Genomic DNA, 14,814 nt, shown 5'->3' on the forward strand with positions numbered 1-14,814 from the left:
GGCTGTGTCCTTTGCCCAACTTCTGGCTGCAAAAAGTGAGGCAAACTCAAAAGAAGCTGTGGAAAGCAGCCCAGCCTGAGACCCCACAGTCTCCTCCTCTGTGAGGCCAGGAGCCTTCCTCTGGGAGATGGGGAAGGTCAGGCTTTGGGTCTCTGGAGGGCAGGGATAATGGTTGCTATGGAGACTGATGGCGGCTCCTTGTACACCCGGGAATTGAGAAGGGCCATGCAAGGGCCACTCAGGCATCTGGAGCTTGAGCCTCCAGCCTCCCTGACCTTCATCTCTAGCCTAAAGTTGGGGTGGGGGAACGTGATTCCCTCTCCAGGACCCTCAACAGAGACTGTTTGTGGGGGTTAAACATGTGGGACCAGGCCAGGGATCGCAGCACTTTGGAAGGCCAAGGCGGGTGAATTGCTTGAGACCAGGTATTCGAGACTAGCCTGGTCAATGTGGCCAAACTCTATGTCTACAAAAAATACAAAAATTAGCTGGGTGTGGTGGCATGCGCCTACTACTTGGGAGGCTGAGATAGGAGGATTACCTGAACCCAGGAGGTCAAGGCTGCTGTGAGCCATAATCATACTGCTGCACTCCAGCCTGGGTGACAGAGACCTTGTCTCTAAATACAAACAAACAAACACCATGTGGGACCCGCTAGAGCACACACACAGTTGGGGTCTGGCCCAGGATGCGTCTTCAGTAAAGGGGCCGGGGGAGTCAGTGCAGGAAGCTGGGTCTGCAGATCTCACTGTGGTCACTCACAACGCTGGCCCTTCTTCTGGCTCAGCCTCACCACTCAGGGAAACTGAAGTGCTGAGATGCCTTCTAGGCCCCCAAGGGGTTGTTCTAGGGACGTGGAGGGAGAAAGAGACAAGTATGGGCATATAAACGGGTGCTGTTCCTCTTGGCCTAAGACCCATTTTGACCCAGCTCTGCCCAGGACTTTGCTGTATGACCTTAGACCAGTGAGGCTCCCTCTCTGGGCCTCTGGTACTCTCCTCTGTACATGTTGGACTGGTCTACCTCTCTTCCCCTGTGACTTGGGGCAAATTGAAGGAGATATGATACAGCTCAACCTGCCCAAAAATCCTTCCAGCCCAACAAGATGGCCAAGTCCAGGCAGGGGGTCAGGGAGCAGGGGAGGGGCCACCCTAGGAGCCTCCTGCACACACGGCAACTCTTTGTCTCTGGGGCCTAATCAGGCCTGGGATCTAGAGAGGAAATTCAGGCAGACCTGCTGCTGCCAACCTGGCTGGGCCCATGCTCCCCCTCCCAGTTCTGGAAGGAGGGAGGAGAAACTGGTTCCAGCCCAAGCCCCTACCTATTCTGTCCTGGGGAGTCTGCCCCTCTCCCCTCCACACCTTGCTCTCCTCAGAAACAGGACCTCCAGCCCAAGGAGTGCTGGAGAACCTCAAATTCTCCCTCCACACCCTCTCCACAGCTGCAGAGGGAGGGCTGGAGGAGTGGCCAACCTGGAGGTTTGAGGAACAAGTTCATTAAGATGTTGGAGCATGGTGACTCATACCCAGCACTTTGGGAGGCTGAGGCAGGCAGATCACCTGAGGTCAGAAGTTCGAGACCAGCCTGGCCAACATGGTGAAACTTCATCTCTACTAAAAATACAAAAATTAGTTGGGCGTGGTGGCGGGCGCCTGTAGGCCCAGCTAATTGGGAGGCTGAGGCAGGAGAATCACTTGAACCTGGGAGGCAGAGGTTGCAGTGAGCTGAGATTGTACCATTGCATTCCAGCTGGGCGACAGAGTGAGACTCTGTCTCAAAAACAACCAACCAAACAAAAAACAAGGTGGGGCAGAGGAAAGGAGAAGGAGCCTCACCTTGAGGGCCCTGAGCCTAGGTCCTAATCCCAGTTGCTAACTGGCCTCATGACCAAGGAGCCTCAACATGTCACAGCTCTTGTGGGCTGTGGGCAGTAGGAGAGAGGTCACTGCCACTGGAGACCTGCGTTGTGGCCCGTTTGGCCAGTGCCTTGCTGTGCCATGTGGGACAAATCCTTTCCCCTCCTTACTGGCCTCTAATTTCCCATCTGTGAACAGTTCATGGCAACTTGGGGTTGCTGGGAGGAGGGTAAGCAAGCCTGGCACCCAGAGGGTGGCCAGAAATGATGTCAACAATGCCCATGACCACCTCCTCCCTGGTCACCTTTCCCTGTGTCGTCGTTCTTTGATGTGAGTAGAGGGCAGCTCTAATCCCCCACCTGATAGAGAAGAAAACTAAGCTATGGAGTAGGGTGGGGTGAGGCAGTGGAAGGAAGGCTGTGGTTTCCTGGTGAGGTGTAATGCTTAGACCTGGTCTCTAAAAAGAAAATTAAAGTCAAAAAAAAAAAAAAAATGAATAAAAAGAAACCTCCTAGTCTCTGAGGTCAGAAAAGACCAGCACTCAAATTTTGGCTGGGCGTTCTTAAATGGATGCTTTCTTCATCTGGAGATATCTGGTGGAGAGGATTAGATAAAATAATGCATTACTGCTGGGCAAGGTGGCTCAAGCCTGTAATCCCAGCACTTTGGGAGGCTGAGACGGGCGGATCACGAGGTCAGCAGATCGAGACCATCCTGGCTAACACGGTGAAATCCCGTCTCTACTAAAAATACAAAAAAAACTAGCCGGGCGAGGTGGCGGACCCCTGTAGTCCAGCTACACGGGAGGCTGAGGCAGGAAAATGGCGTAAACCCGGGAGGCGGAGCTAGTAGTGAGCTGAGATCCGGCCACTGCACTCCAGCCTGGGCGACAGAGCAAGACTCCGTCTCAAAAAAAAAAAAAAAAAAAAAAAAAAAAAGCATTACTATTCTCAGGGTACCATAAATCCGCTGGCCCACTGCTTCACCCTTGCCACGCCCCTTTCCCCGCAGCCAATCAGCGGCTGCCTCCCCAGAGCGCCCGTTCCCTCCACCACTCGCCGCAGCTCTCCCGATGCCACCCGTTCCAGGGAGGCTGCTTGGTTTGGGAAGGTATTCCGCAGGAGTCGCCCCCTCCCTTGGGGCGCAGCTGAGGACTGCGAGGTGCGTCCGAGGGCCGAAAAGCTGAGATCGATTCTGAGTTCAAGGATCAAGTCTGCCCTCAAACCATTTTACAGATCGGGAAATCCGAGACCCAGAGAAGGGACACTCCCGCCCAAGGGCCCCCTAGCCGAGAGAAGCCCGGGCCAGGGCTTTCTTCGCGTATGTGGGAATGCAGGCGCGCGCCCTTGGGGGGCACAGTGCATACGGGAGCTGGGGCCGAAACCGCAGCACTAACTGTGCTGTCTAGGGGATCCAGACGGCACTAGGGGGCTGGACTCCTTACTGCCTCAGTTTCCCCAGCACTACCTTTGTTGAGGAAACGGAGATGGGGATACTGGCCGAACGCGCGCCTTCTGAGACACAGTCCGACTGCATTTAGACGCCCGCATCTCTCCGAATCTGATCGAGGCTCCTTTTTTCAAGAACCCGCTATCTCCCAGCCCTTTAAAGTCCAGCCCTGCCGTTCGAGTCTCTCGGCGTTCCATTGGAAAGACTCGGGGCTCCAGCTCCCTTCTCTAGAATGAACTGCTCTGACTGCCGCCCAGCTTTCCCGGAGTGTTAACTGCGCAGGCGCAAGGGCAGCCAACCCAGTAAAAGGAAGAGCTGGGTGCCGACCACACTGGGCGGGTCAGGGGCGGTGAGCGTGCTAACCAATGACTTGAGGGAGTAGGGGGCCGGGTTTGGGCCCTCAGTTGCTAAGCGCTACCCGAGTGGGAAGTGGTTCAAGAGATGGGGTGAAGGGTGGTTCAGCGGCTCTTCAAGTCACCAGCCTTCTGGCCCGCGGAAGTTAAGCAACCGAGAGGTGGGCCTAAGACCGGAAGCAGGAAGGAGGGCGCAGGAAGCAGGGCGCCGCAGCCTGTCGTACGGTCCTTCGGTGGATCTGTTGGTGCCGAGGGCAGGATGGAGAAGCTGCGGCTCCTGGGCCTCCGCTACCAGGAGTACGTGACTCGTCACCCGGCCGCCACGGCCCAGCTGGAGACAGCAGTGCGGGGCCTCAGTTACCTGCTGGCAGGTGCCACCTTGACCTTTGATCCGTTCCTTCTGGGCCCTGACCTATGACCCCAGTGGCCCCCTTCCCTGCGGAGTCAGGGTAGTGATCGCTGTGCTTGAGAAGACCCATCCAGGTTCCCAAAGGGCGTAGGGAGGGGACGTCCGGGACCTGAAGACTAAATGTAAGGCAGATGCTCACTCACACCTCCCTCTGTACTCTCTCCCCAGGTCGATTCGCCGATTCGCACGAGCTGTCAGAGTTGGGTGAGCCGGGCTCTGGGGGTGGGGGATGGGGGATCGGCTGCGTGGCCCCAGGTGAGTTCCCCAGAGCGGGTGAACACCCCAACCCGAGGTCCTGGGCTGCCCGTTAGACTCCTTGTGCTATGACTGAATCGGAACAAGGTCTGTTGTTCACTGTCCTGGGCCTTCCGTGTCCCTAAGTCAAGAGACAGCCTGGGAACCTTATCTGAGTATTCACTACTGGCCAGGGGCTGGGCTAAGTACCTTTCTTTACTTGTTAATCCTCCCTACAGTCATATTAAGTGGAACTGTTATTGTTCTCACTGTCCATTTAAGGAAGAAGTTCAGTGAGGTTAGAGAACACTTACTGATGGTCCAACCAAGATTGGATGGTCCAATCAAGTCGAACCAAGATTCGAGTCTAGATCTCCCAGATTCCAGGATTCACAGATTGTAACTACCTCAAGAGTGTTTGCCCAGTGACTGCTGTCACAGTCCTGAAAGAATGAACTGGGTTTTGAAAAGCAGAGGTGAGGCCAGGTGCAGTGGCTCACGCTTGTAATCCCAGCTACTTTGGGAGGCAGAGGCGGGTGGATCGCCTGAGGTCAGGAGTTCGAGACCAGCCTGGCCAACATGGTGAAACCCCATCTCTACTAAAAATACAAAAATTAGCTGGGCATGGTGGCAGGTGCCTGTAGTTGAGAGGCTGAGGCAGGAGAATCGCTTGAACCCAGGAGGCAGAGGTTGCAGTGAGCCGAGATCATGCCATTGCACTCCAGCCTGGGCAACAAGAGCAAAACTCTGACTCAAAAAAAAAAAAAAAGGAAAAGGAAAAGTGGAGGTGGAATAGACCCTCAGGGACAGGCTGCCGAGAGAGAAAAGGCCAGGAGGAAGGACTGCATATCTGTGGCAGTTCAGAGAGCAATGGGCAGTTGTGGGCAGCTGGATGACCAGTGCCATCCGACAGGGCAGTAGCTGGCTTGTCACTGAGATTGACCCATCCTTTCTTGGTCCAACCACCCTTGTGAGATCATGTTGGGGAGAGGGGAGTGCTGAGGAAGTGGGTGGAGAGGCAGGCTGGTTTCCACATAGTCTGTGGGTGTCTGAGCAGAGCAGGTGACAGGTGATCCCTGCACCTCTGGGGAGAAGGTGAGAGGGATGGAGGTTGCAGAGCCAGCCTCTCAAGGCCACACTCTACCCCTCAGTGTACTCCGCCTCTAACCTGCTTGTGCTGCTCAATGACGGGATCCTACGGAAGGAGCTTCGGAAAAAGTTGCCTGTGGTGAGAATTCTGCCAGGAACAGGGTGGGAAGCATGGGGACTCAGGAATGAAATAGTAGCAGCTAGCCCATGCATGCAGCATATGTCTCATGGAGTATGAGACAGGCCTATGTCCATCTGAGCCTCAACCATCTCATTAGGTGAGCTGTAAAGTGTGAGTATTCCATCTTAGATGAAGAGACTGTCTCAGATGAAGAGACTGTCTCAGATGAAGAGAGGTAGAGTCAGCTATTTCAGGTCCCCCAGCCTGTTAGTGGTAGAGTTGGTGTTTGAACTCATACCTGCACAGTCAGTCTTGGAAAGGGGCAGGTCCACATCTCTTGTCAGAGAAGCTCCCTCCTAGGAGAAGGGCCTGGGGCTACAGGCAGCCCCCTGATTCTTGGCCTGGGGTTCTTGCAGTCGCTGTCCCAGCAGAAGCTGCTGACATGGCTGAGTGTGCTGGAGTGCGTGGAGGTGTTCATGGAGATGGGAGCTGCCAAGGTGTGGGGTGAAGTGGGCCGCTGGCTTGTCATCGCACTCATCCAACTGGCCAAGTAGGTTGGGATTGTGGAGGGGGTCCTGGGTCGGGGTGACGCAGGCCAACCACCCAGATGGTAATCAGCAGAGCATCCCTGACCCCCTGCCGGCTAGCCACCTCCCCACAGCCCTGACATACTCCCCGACCCAGGGCTGTACTGCGGATGCTCCTGCTGCTCTGGTTCAAGGCTGGCCTCCAGACCTCACCCCCCATCGTTCCACTGGACAGAGAGACCCAGGCACAGCCCCCGGGTGAGCTACTTCCCCAAGCCCTAGAGCGGAATGGGCCATGGGACTAACTTGAGGATTTAGATCCAACCAGCATGAATACAGTAGTATCTGTTTATGGAGCACACCTGACCCCACCACCTCTGTTCTCATTGCCCTGTATTCGATGAAGAAGACAGTGATGCGGCTAGGGACAAAATCAGAACACAAACCCAGTACTTGTCATAGCCAGAGTCATTCATTTTTGTGGCCTGCAGGAAGAGGGAACAGATGGGATGCTGCCAACCTCGCCTCTGGGCCTGGTTCTGTGTCCAGAGCCACAGCCTGTAGAGGCAGAAGGCAGGGCACCCGCCACATCTGTCCCTTCAGGGCTTTGAGCCCATCCTGTCAGCTTCTGGGCCTCACTCTCTGGACATTGAGTGGGGGCAGTTCATTGCCTCTCATCATGATTGTTTTGAAGGCAAAGGATTGAGAGGAGACAGCCCCTCTGGTGCTGTGGTCCCCATAGATGTGGTCAGGCTGGGCCCTCCCTGCCTTGCTTGTCTATGGGTTCCGGGAGGCTGGTTCTGGCCACAGCTATGCTGAGCTTTCCCCAGGCGAGGGGGGGCTGCAGAGTGCTTTCCTCTGTGGACAGGTCTCGTGCTGAGCCACCACCCCAGTTGTAGTTCCCTTGACTCAGCTGTTGCCATAGTAGAAGCTCATCCGTTCTCCCCTTAGCCCCTGAGCATTCACTGCATGCATGTTCTTTGTAGGCTCCGCTGGAAGCATGTCCCTCTGACTGTATGGCCTTCTATCTATCCCTGCTAGATGGTGACCACAGCCATGGCAGCCACGAGCAGTCCTACGTGGGGAAGCGGTCAAACCGGGTGGTGCGAACCCTCCAGAACAGTAAGTGGAGGATGTGGCTGGCCTGGGCACCTAGGTGCTGTGTCTGCCTGGGCCTGAGGGACTGGCTTTGGTCAGCAGCCACCTTCCCCTGCCCCAGCCTGGGCCTGGCTCGCTCATCTGCTGCCCTTGTGTTCTAGCGCCGTCCCTGCACTCCAGGCACTGGGGAGCTCCCCAGCAGCGGGAGGGATGGCAGCAGCAGCACCACGAGGAGCCGAGTGCGACCCCCACCCCCCTGGGGCTGCAGGAGACCATCGCAGAGTTTTTGTACATTGCCCGGCCGCTACTGCACTGTATCCTTAGCGCGGGGCAGGATAGGGCTGGCACTGTGGGCTGGGGATTGAGTTGGGGGGGGTGCGCCGAGCAAGGTCCCTGTGCTGGAGACATCCTTGACGCCTTGGCCGTCAGTGCTCAGCCTGGGGCTGTGGGGTCAGAGGTCGTGGAAACCCTGGCTCTTGGCTGGTGTTGTGGATGTGACCAGGTGAGCCTGGGCCCGCCCGGGGCTCCACTGTCCTCTGGGCTTTCTGCTACAATCCTGGCCTCACGTAGGCAGAGCAGTAGCAGCCCCTGCTCCTCCTGTTGCTGCCCCTCTGGACACCCAGCCCATGGCTCCTCCCCTTCCGTGGGCCTAGATCATGCCCCTGGCCCTGACCATGTCCTACCTGCCTCCCAGCCTGAGCCTCCTGAGTGACAGAAAGGGCCTGACCCGGAGGGAACGGCGGGAGCTGCGGCGCCGGACCATCCTGCTGCTGTACTACCTGCTCCGCTCTCCGTTCTACGACCGCTTCTCCGAGTGAGCACCCAGGCCACCCTCAGCCAGGGAGAGGGCCGGCAGGCGGGCACTGGTGCTCTGGTCCCTGCTGGTGCCTTCCCTCCCCCACGCCTCATCCCAGCTTCACCGAGCACCCACTGTGTGTTGTCTGGGTGGCAGTCAACCGATGCCAGCCATTCCGCCCGCAGAGCTCTCTGGGCCATCAGGCCACTTGAGCAGGAACTTAAACATTGGTTGGCAGGAGAGGCACTGAGGGCAGGGCTGAGGGCATTGCCAGGTGGCCCACAGGGATGGCAATAGGGTGAGCGCCCATGGCCTCTAGCTCATTTCCACTTCTTCCTGCCAAATAGTTTGGCTTATCCTCACTTCTCAGAGGAGGACCTGGAGGTTCAAGGAAGTTGGGCAACTTAAAGACACCCAGCTGGCCAGTGGTAGAGCTAGATCCCAAACCCATGGTCTCCCCTGGCCTTCCCTGCCTGGCCCAGCCCCCATTCAGTCACCTGTGAGGTTCCAGAGCTCCTAGCCTCAGAGAGGCCTGCTGGGTTGAGCAGGGGGCAGCTTGGGACCAGTGCCACTGTGACTGCATGAGGTTAGGCCACAGTCTGATGGGGGAACCCTGTGCAGTGGCTGGGACTGTAAGACAGACAAGGCTCCTGGGACCCCCTTTGTCTAGGACCTAATAACTGCATAAAAACTGGCATAGGCTGGGCAGCAGTGGCTCACACCTATAATCCTAGCACTTTGGGAGGCCAAGGCAGGAGGTTTGCTTGAGGCCAGGAGCTTCAGACTAGCCTGGGCAACCCATCTCTACAAAAAAAAAAAAGAAATTAAATTAGCCAGACATGGTGGTGTGTGCCTGTAAGTCCCAGCTATTCAGGAAGGCATGAGGATCAGGCCAGGAGGTTGAGGCTGCAGTGAGTTATGATCACTCCATTGCACTCTAGCCTGGGTGACAGAGTAAGTCCCTGTCTCAAAAAAAACAAAACAGAAAACAACAACAACAAAACTGGCATAGTTTAGCCGGGCATGATGCCTCACACCTGTAATCCCAACACTTTGGGAGGCCGAGGCAGGCGGATCATGAGGTCAGGAGATAGAGACCATCCTGGCTAATATGGTGAAACCCCATCTTTACTAAAAATACAAAAATTAGCCAGGCGTGGTGGCAGGTGCCTGTAGTCCCAGTTACTCAGGAGGCTGAGGCAGGAGAATCGCTCGAACCCAGGAGGCGGAGGTTGCAGTGAGCCAAGATCGTGTGAGTGCACTCCAGTCTGGGTGACAGAGCAAGACACCGTCTCTTTTTTTAAAACAAAAAAAAAACTTAAGGCTGCTCCTTCCGGACTGTACCCTGGCATCTCTCTGGACCCTGCTCCCTGTCCTTTGGGGAAACAAAGGCCCGCCTTGGCCTCCTAAAGTGCTGGGATTACAGCCACTGCGCCCAGCCGGCCTTCCTCTTTTCTTTTGTTTTTTTGGGATGGAGTTTCACTCTTGTTGCCCAGGCTGGCAGCGTGATCTCGGCTCACCGCAACCTCTGCCTCCCGGGTTCAAGCAATTCTCCTGCCTCAGCTTCCTGAGTAGCTGGGATTACAGGCACGCGCCACCATGCCTGGATACTTTTGTATTTTTTAGTAGAGATGGGGTTTCTCCATGTTGGTCAGGCTGATCTCAAACTCCTGACCACAGGTGGTCCGCCCGCCTCGGCCTCCCAAAGTGCTGGGATTACAGGCATGAGCCACTGCACCCGGCCAGCCTTCCTCTTTTCTTGCTGCTCAGACAGACACATAAGGAGCCAGGCTGCCTTCCAGATGTGTGGCCTTGGGCAAGTTATTTGATGCCCTGTGCCGCATTTCCTCACCCAGGTGGGCATGATGACAGCACCCACTTTCGGGGGTTCAGTGACTAACGTATACAGCAGTGCATAGGGCGTAGTAAGCACCTAGCACTATGTATTGTCATCAGCATCCTCATCTCACCCGAGTTCCCCTGTGGAAAACCCTCATCTCTTAAAAATCAGGGCCTTGGCCCTTGCCCTTCCCCTGAACCAAAATGTGCCCTCCTCAGTACTGTGTCCCCTCCCGGGGTCCTGACTGCTCTTGGTGGCTTATGAGGTTTCCATGCAGGCCAGCGCTTCTGCCAGATTGGGGGCTTCCTGAGGGCAGGGTGGGGTTGTCTTCCCTGAACCCGCCTCCATACTGCCCGGGCGCTGCTCCACACATGACCCTCCAGAGGCCTTTGGTGTTGGATGTCGGTGGAAGTTGAAGGAGGAATGGGAGGAGGTGTTGTGGGCCAGCGGCCACCCCGAAGCTGAGCTGGTGGAGGGCGCGGAGGCCAGAGCCAACCCCAGAGGTCTCGCCCGTGTGTACCGGGCTCTGTCCTAGCTCCCAAAAAAGTCACCTTTGTTTTTGGGAATGCACTGCATTCAAAAGCGAAGGCCTCTGGGCCTCCTGGTTGCAGGGACCCCCCCCAACTCAACTTGCTCCCCATTTATTGCTTCCGCCAGGGCCAGGATCCTCTTCCTGCTCCAGTTGCTGGCCGACCACATCCCTGGCGTTGGCCTGGTCACAAGTAAGCTGGGGCGGGGACGTGATGACTGTAGTGCTGGGAGGCGCATGCGTGCCCCATCTTCCTGACTCCTGTGTCTCCTTGCAATTCGATTCTTGGCACAGTCAGGAGAGGAAGTCGGGAAGTCAGGATTGGGTGGGACTACCCCGGCATGAGCCAGGGTGGCCTGAGGAGCCAGGGGTGGCTGGAAGGAGGGTGTCCAGTGGTGGGGCGACTGTTAGACCACATCAGCTGCCAGCCTTTTTCTGGTCACAGTATCCTGGAGCAATACGGGACCATCTCATCGTGGGGGGATTCAGTGGTGGAGAAGCAGTCCACCGGGCTGCTGGGATCCTCCCTCAGCAGAGGCCCACTGGGCTTGCACTGGGTGACTGGACCTGACTCAGGCCCCTCAGTGCCTACCCTGGCTGAGCTTCCCTGGGCCTGAGGGTCCTCATCTGTAAATGGTGCCAGAGTCCCCTGCAATGCCGCCTCCCTAGGGGCAGGGCAAGAGAGCCAGCCGGGCTCCTGGGCCGCAGGGGTGAGGTGCTGTATGTGGCGCCACAGCGCAGATTGGGGTCTGGCCCGCCCTGACGTGTCCCTCTCCCACTGCAGGGCCGCTCATGGATTACTTGCCCACCTGGCAGAAAATCTACTTCTACAGTTGGGGCTGACAGACCTCCCAGAAGGAGGGTGTGGGGAGGGGCGGGGCAGGGGGCCCCCTTCCCTAATAAAACTGACTCCAGCAGCGTCCCAGCGTGCGGCCTTTCCGTGCCTACCGGCCAGGCCCTGCACACAGCCCTGGTAGCCACCAGCGTTCTTCCCGGGACCCCCTTGACTGCGCCCTCCTGTGACGATGCCACTGCAACCCGCACCTTGTCACTGCTGGGCCAAGAAGCCTTCACTCGGAGTGGAATCCAGCCTCCTCTCCCACAGAAAGCGGTAACTTCACCTCATGGAGCCCGGGAAGCCGCTTGCCTCGGCAGCCACAGGAGCGAACACTGCTGCTCTCTCGCTGGCCCCTGGTGAGGGCAGGAAGGCTGAACCTGGGTGATGACCGAACGCTGCCCAGTGTATCTTATGGCCGGGGCCCTCTGCCTGCCCCTGCTCTGCAGGGCCGTGTGGCTCTGGCAGCCCAAGGCCGTGGTGTTGTCAGCCTCCCTATGACAGAGCCTGGTGAACAGTGAGCCTGGCTCCCATGCAAGTGGTACTTCAAGCCCTGCATCCTTGGTTGAGAGTAAAAGGCTTTTCTTCCTTAGAAAAAGGACGTCCGGCACCGGCCAGCACTGGGGAAGGAGTGGGAGCTGGACGGGCTTGGGGAGGAAGCCAGGGCCAGTTCAGGGGGTATGAGCGGGGGTTCCCCACACTCGCCCTACAGGCTCCAGAGGCCGGGTCCACTTGGAGCCATGTAAGCTGCTATGGGGGAGGGCCTGGACAGGGTGGGCTGCAGGCTGCTCTTCTCCCTGACCTTAGCCTGTCCCCAGCCACTGGCCCTGTGAAGAGCCAGCCTCTCCTGCTAGAGTTTCAAACCCACAGAGAGGGCTCCATCTGCACCTGGGTCCTCCATGCCTCAGCTCCTCCCAGACACGCTGCTTTCCTCAGGGCCCTCTGAGGAGCGCCCCCCAGGCCCTCACCCACAGGCAGGAGAAGGGGCTGCCTGGGCTCCCATGGTCTCCAGCTTAGTGGAACAGGCATTTCTGGGCACATGCCTGGCCATCAGAAACCAGCAGTGAAGCACGGACCGCTGTCCTCCGCCTCTCACCCACAGAGGAGACAGGCACGTGGATGCAGGTGCCACACTGGGGGCTTGGGAGGAGCTGGCATGTCCAGAGTGGGGTCTAGCTTGGGGGTGGCCCGGTAGTGGCGACCACCTGCCTGCAGTGGTGACAGAGGTGAAGGGTTTCATCAGGCTCCATCGGCGAAGCCTTGACTCAGGCAGGCTTGAAGCCGGTAGAACTGTCCAGTTTTTCGATAGGCAGCCTGCAAGGGGCGGCTGTGTGCCCGGGGTCACCGCTGTGTGTAGCCTTGCGAGGTGGGAGCTGAAGGCTGGAGGGGAAGGTCAGGGTCAAACTGAACCCAGCACCACAAACCCAGGGAAGAAACTTGGACCTGGTCTGTGGTAGGCAGGGAGGGGCCTGTGTTGTAAAAATTCCAGCAGCCTGGTGGAGAATGCTTTGGCGGGCAGAGGTGGAAGAATGGGGGCCGTGACGTTGGAGCCAGTGGTCTGTAGCAGTGGGAGGGGCAATGGCAGTGGCAGCAAAGAGAGGGAGATTGGGGTAACCCCAGCTAGTCTTGGGGACTGGCGTGGAGGAGGAAGATGGTGTCTAGGAGACGAGGAGCAGAAAGGACGAAGGACTTTGGGGTTAGGCAGAGCGGACAGAATTCCAGGTTCCTGGCAGAGCGAGCCTTGGCGTGCACAGGATACTGAGGTAGGCTCGTGGAGACGTGTTGTCTCCAGGACTTACAAAGGGAGGTGGCCACTGGGAAGTGAGTGCAGGGACAACATGCAGGGGGTGACTGGGCTGAAGGAACCCCAAGAACTTGTCAGCCTTGGGTTCTCAGGACCAGGAGCATGAATGAGGCCACTGGAGGAGCCAGGGTTGGAAGCAAGGGACTTCTCTCCCTGGGGCCCTCCGCCGTCAGAGGAGAGCGGCTGGGATTACCAAAGCTCCAGAGCCCTGGGCTCAGCCCTCAGGTTCTGATACTACACATCTGGGGTGGGGCCAGGAATTTTGTTTTGAAGGCTTGCTGTGGTTCTGGTGAGCCAGGTTCGCACTGCAGGTATAAGTGGACTGAGCCTGGCTGCTGAGTGGAGAACCAGGAGCCAGCCAGAGGCCTTCTGCTGGCACCTGCAGCTGAGCCCAGGCCTGCGAGGGGAGGATGTCCAGTGCAGGGCCGAGCTGCACGTGCTCACTGGGCGCCTACCAGGGGTCCAGGGCTGCAGATTCCAGTGAACAAAGCCCTCCCTGCCCTCCTGAAGCCTGCATTTGAGGGGCAGGTCCAGAGCTCTGCCACCACGTCTGGAAGCCATCTATCTAGCCTCAGGCCGCTCTAAGCTGCAGGCAGCCGAGAGAGAGAGGTCCTGAGCCGGGGACATGGGGAGCCTGGACATTCCCTCTCACGTAGACCCTGAGACGGGCAGAGCTGAAAGACCCACTCTGGGCTCCTCAGCTGGCAGGACCTGCCTGTACCTCCTGCTATGCTAGCGGGAGTTGGGGAGGCTGTTTGAATGGCTGGGGCTCTGGGTGGTGAGGAGCCCCTGCCCTCTTCAGAGGGCCTGTGTCTGTAGGGTGTGTTATGGACTACATCACAGATGAGGAAACTCCGGCACACAGAGATGAAGTGACTTGTCCGGCTACCAAGAGGCAAGGTCAGGACCTCAGCTGAGATCTGACTGTACAGTGTGTGCCCTGATTCCCTGGGCAGCGACACTAGAACAAGATCAGGTTTGGCACCTATTAGCCAACAGCATCAATAAGAACAAAAGCCTCAGGGTGGAGGTTGCTGGCCCTGCAGGTGCTGACGCAGGCCTGGAATGAAGGCCCTTTGTGAGGTGGCCCTGGGAACTGGCAACAGGTTCCGTCCTGCCAGGAGAGGGACGACAGGAGCTGGGACCTGTGTAGGAGATGGTTCTCGCCATGCTGGGGGCTCTGCACCCCCGGGCTGGGCTCAGCCTCTTCCTCCACCTCATCCTGGCAGTGGCACTGCTTCACTCCCAGCCTCTGAGGTGACTCCTGGGGCACGGAGGGGCAGGGCACTCGGGCTGGACGGCAGAGGTGCTGCCCCTCCCCTCTCTGGAGTGGGGCTGGCTGGCCCTGGTACCCTGGGTGTTGGAGGACTTGCCAGGTGCCCCCACACTGGGCCATCCCCTCATTCACAAGGAGGTGGCGGTGGCTTTCTGGGCCAGGGCTGAGCACCCCAACCTCTCCCACAGGTCTCAGCAGTCTGTTCCTGAGGCATTTTCCGCACCCCTGGAACTCTCGCAGCCACTCTCCGGCCTGGTGGATGGTAGTCTCTCTCTCGTCCCCTTCCCCTGCCCCTCCCTGACAGTGGAGACTCCCCTAAGGGGTGCCCCAAGTCCAGCCTTCAGGGGCTTGTCATCCCAAACCACATCTGTTCAAGGGTGCCAGCTGCCCCTCCCACCCATGCCCTCCTTTCTCTCTCTAGACTATGGCATCCTCCCCAAGCACCCGTGGCCACGAGGGCCTCGACCCCTCCTGTCCCGGGCCCAGCAGCGCAAGCGGGATGGGCCCGACCTTGCTGAGTATTACTACGATGCACACCTATGACCCAAGGCCCCCATAAAGTTACTACGCATGACAAAGGCTTGGCTTTCCTGGGCTG

General features: G+C 57.9%; 2 protein-coding genes across 6 annotated transcripts; both read left to right on the top strand.

Annotated features, from left to right (window-relative positions):
* The first annotated feature begins 3,205 nt into the window (after nt 1-3,205).
* On the top strand, nt 3,206-11,713 carry PEX16 (peroxisomal biogenesis factor 16). Of its 5 annotated transcripts, XM_073016930.1 has the most exons (12): nt 3,981-4,029; nt 4,236-4,271; nt 4,584-4,777; nt 5,453-5,529; nt 5,928-6,061; nt 6,196-6,296; nt 7,080-7,160; nt 7,298-7,450; nt 7,566-7,638; nt 7,831-7,950; nt 10,430-10,494; nt 11,257-11,713. In XM_073016930.1, the coding sequence occupies exons 3-12, from the start codon at nt 4,753-4,755 to the stop codon at nt 11,322-11,324; spliced, it is 897 nt and encodes a 298-aa protein (XP_072873031.1). In that variant the 5' UTR covers nt 3,981-4,029; nt 4,236-4,271; nt 4,584-4,752; the 3' UTR covers nt 11,325-11,713. The 5 variants fall into 5 exon arrangements, with proteins under 5 accessions (XP_072873024.1, XP_007998693.1, XP_007998702.1 ...); XM_073016923.1 differs by lacking the exon at nt 4,584-4,777 and having other exon boundaries at nt 3,206-4,029; XM_008000502.3 differs by lacking the exon at nt 4,584-4,777 and having other exon boundaries at nt 3,207-4,029; nt 11,217-11,713.
* Nucleotides 11,714-11,819: 106 nt separating this feature from the next.
* Nucleotides 11,820-14,794, top strand: FREY1 (Frey regulator of sperm-oocyte fusion 1). The gene is made up of 2 exons (XM_008000483.3): nt 11,820-14,197; nt 14,405-14,794. Exons 1-2 carry the CDS (start codon nt 14,097-14,099, stop codon nt 14,757-14,759), a joined length of 456 nt encoding a protein of 151 aa, XP_007998674.3. The 5' UTR covers nt 11,820-14,096; the 3' UTR covers nt 14,760-14,794.
* Nucleotides 14,795-14,814: the final 20 nt, after the last annotated feature.

The sequence above is a fragment of the Chlorocebus sabaeus genome, chromosome 1, assembly GCF_047675955.1.
Source record: "Chlorocebus sabaeus isolate Y175 chromosome 1, mChlSab1.0.hap1, whole genome shotgun sequence".
NCBI lineage: Eukaryota > Metazoa > Chordata > Mammalia > Primates > Cercopithecidae > Chlorocebus > Chlorocebus sabaeus.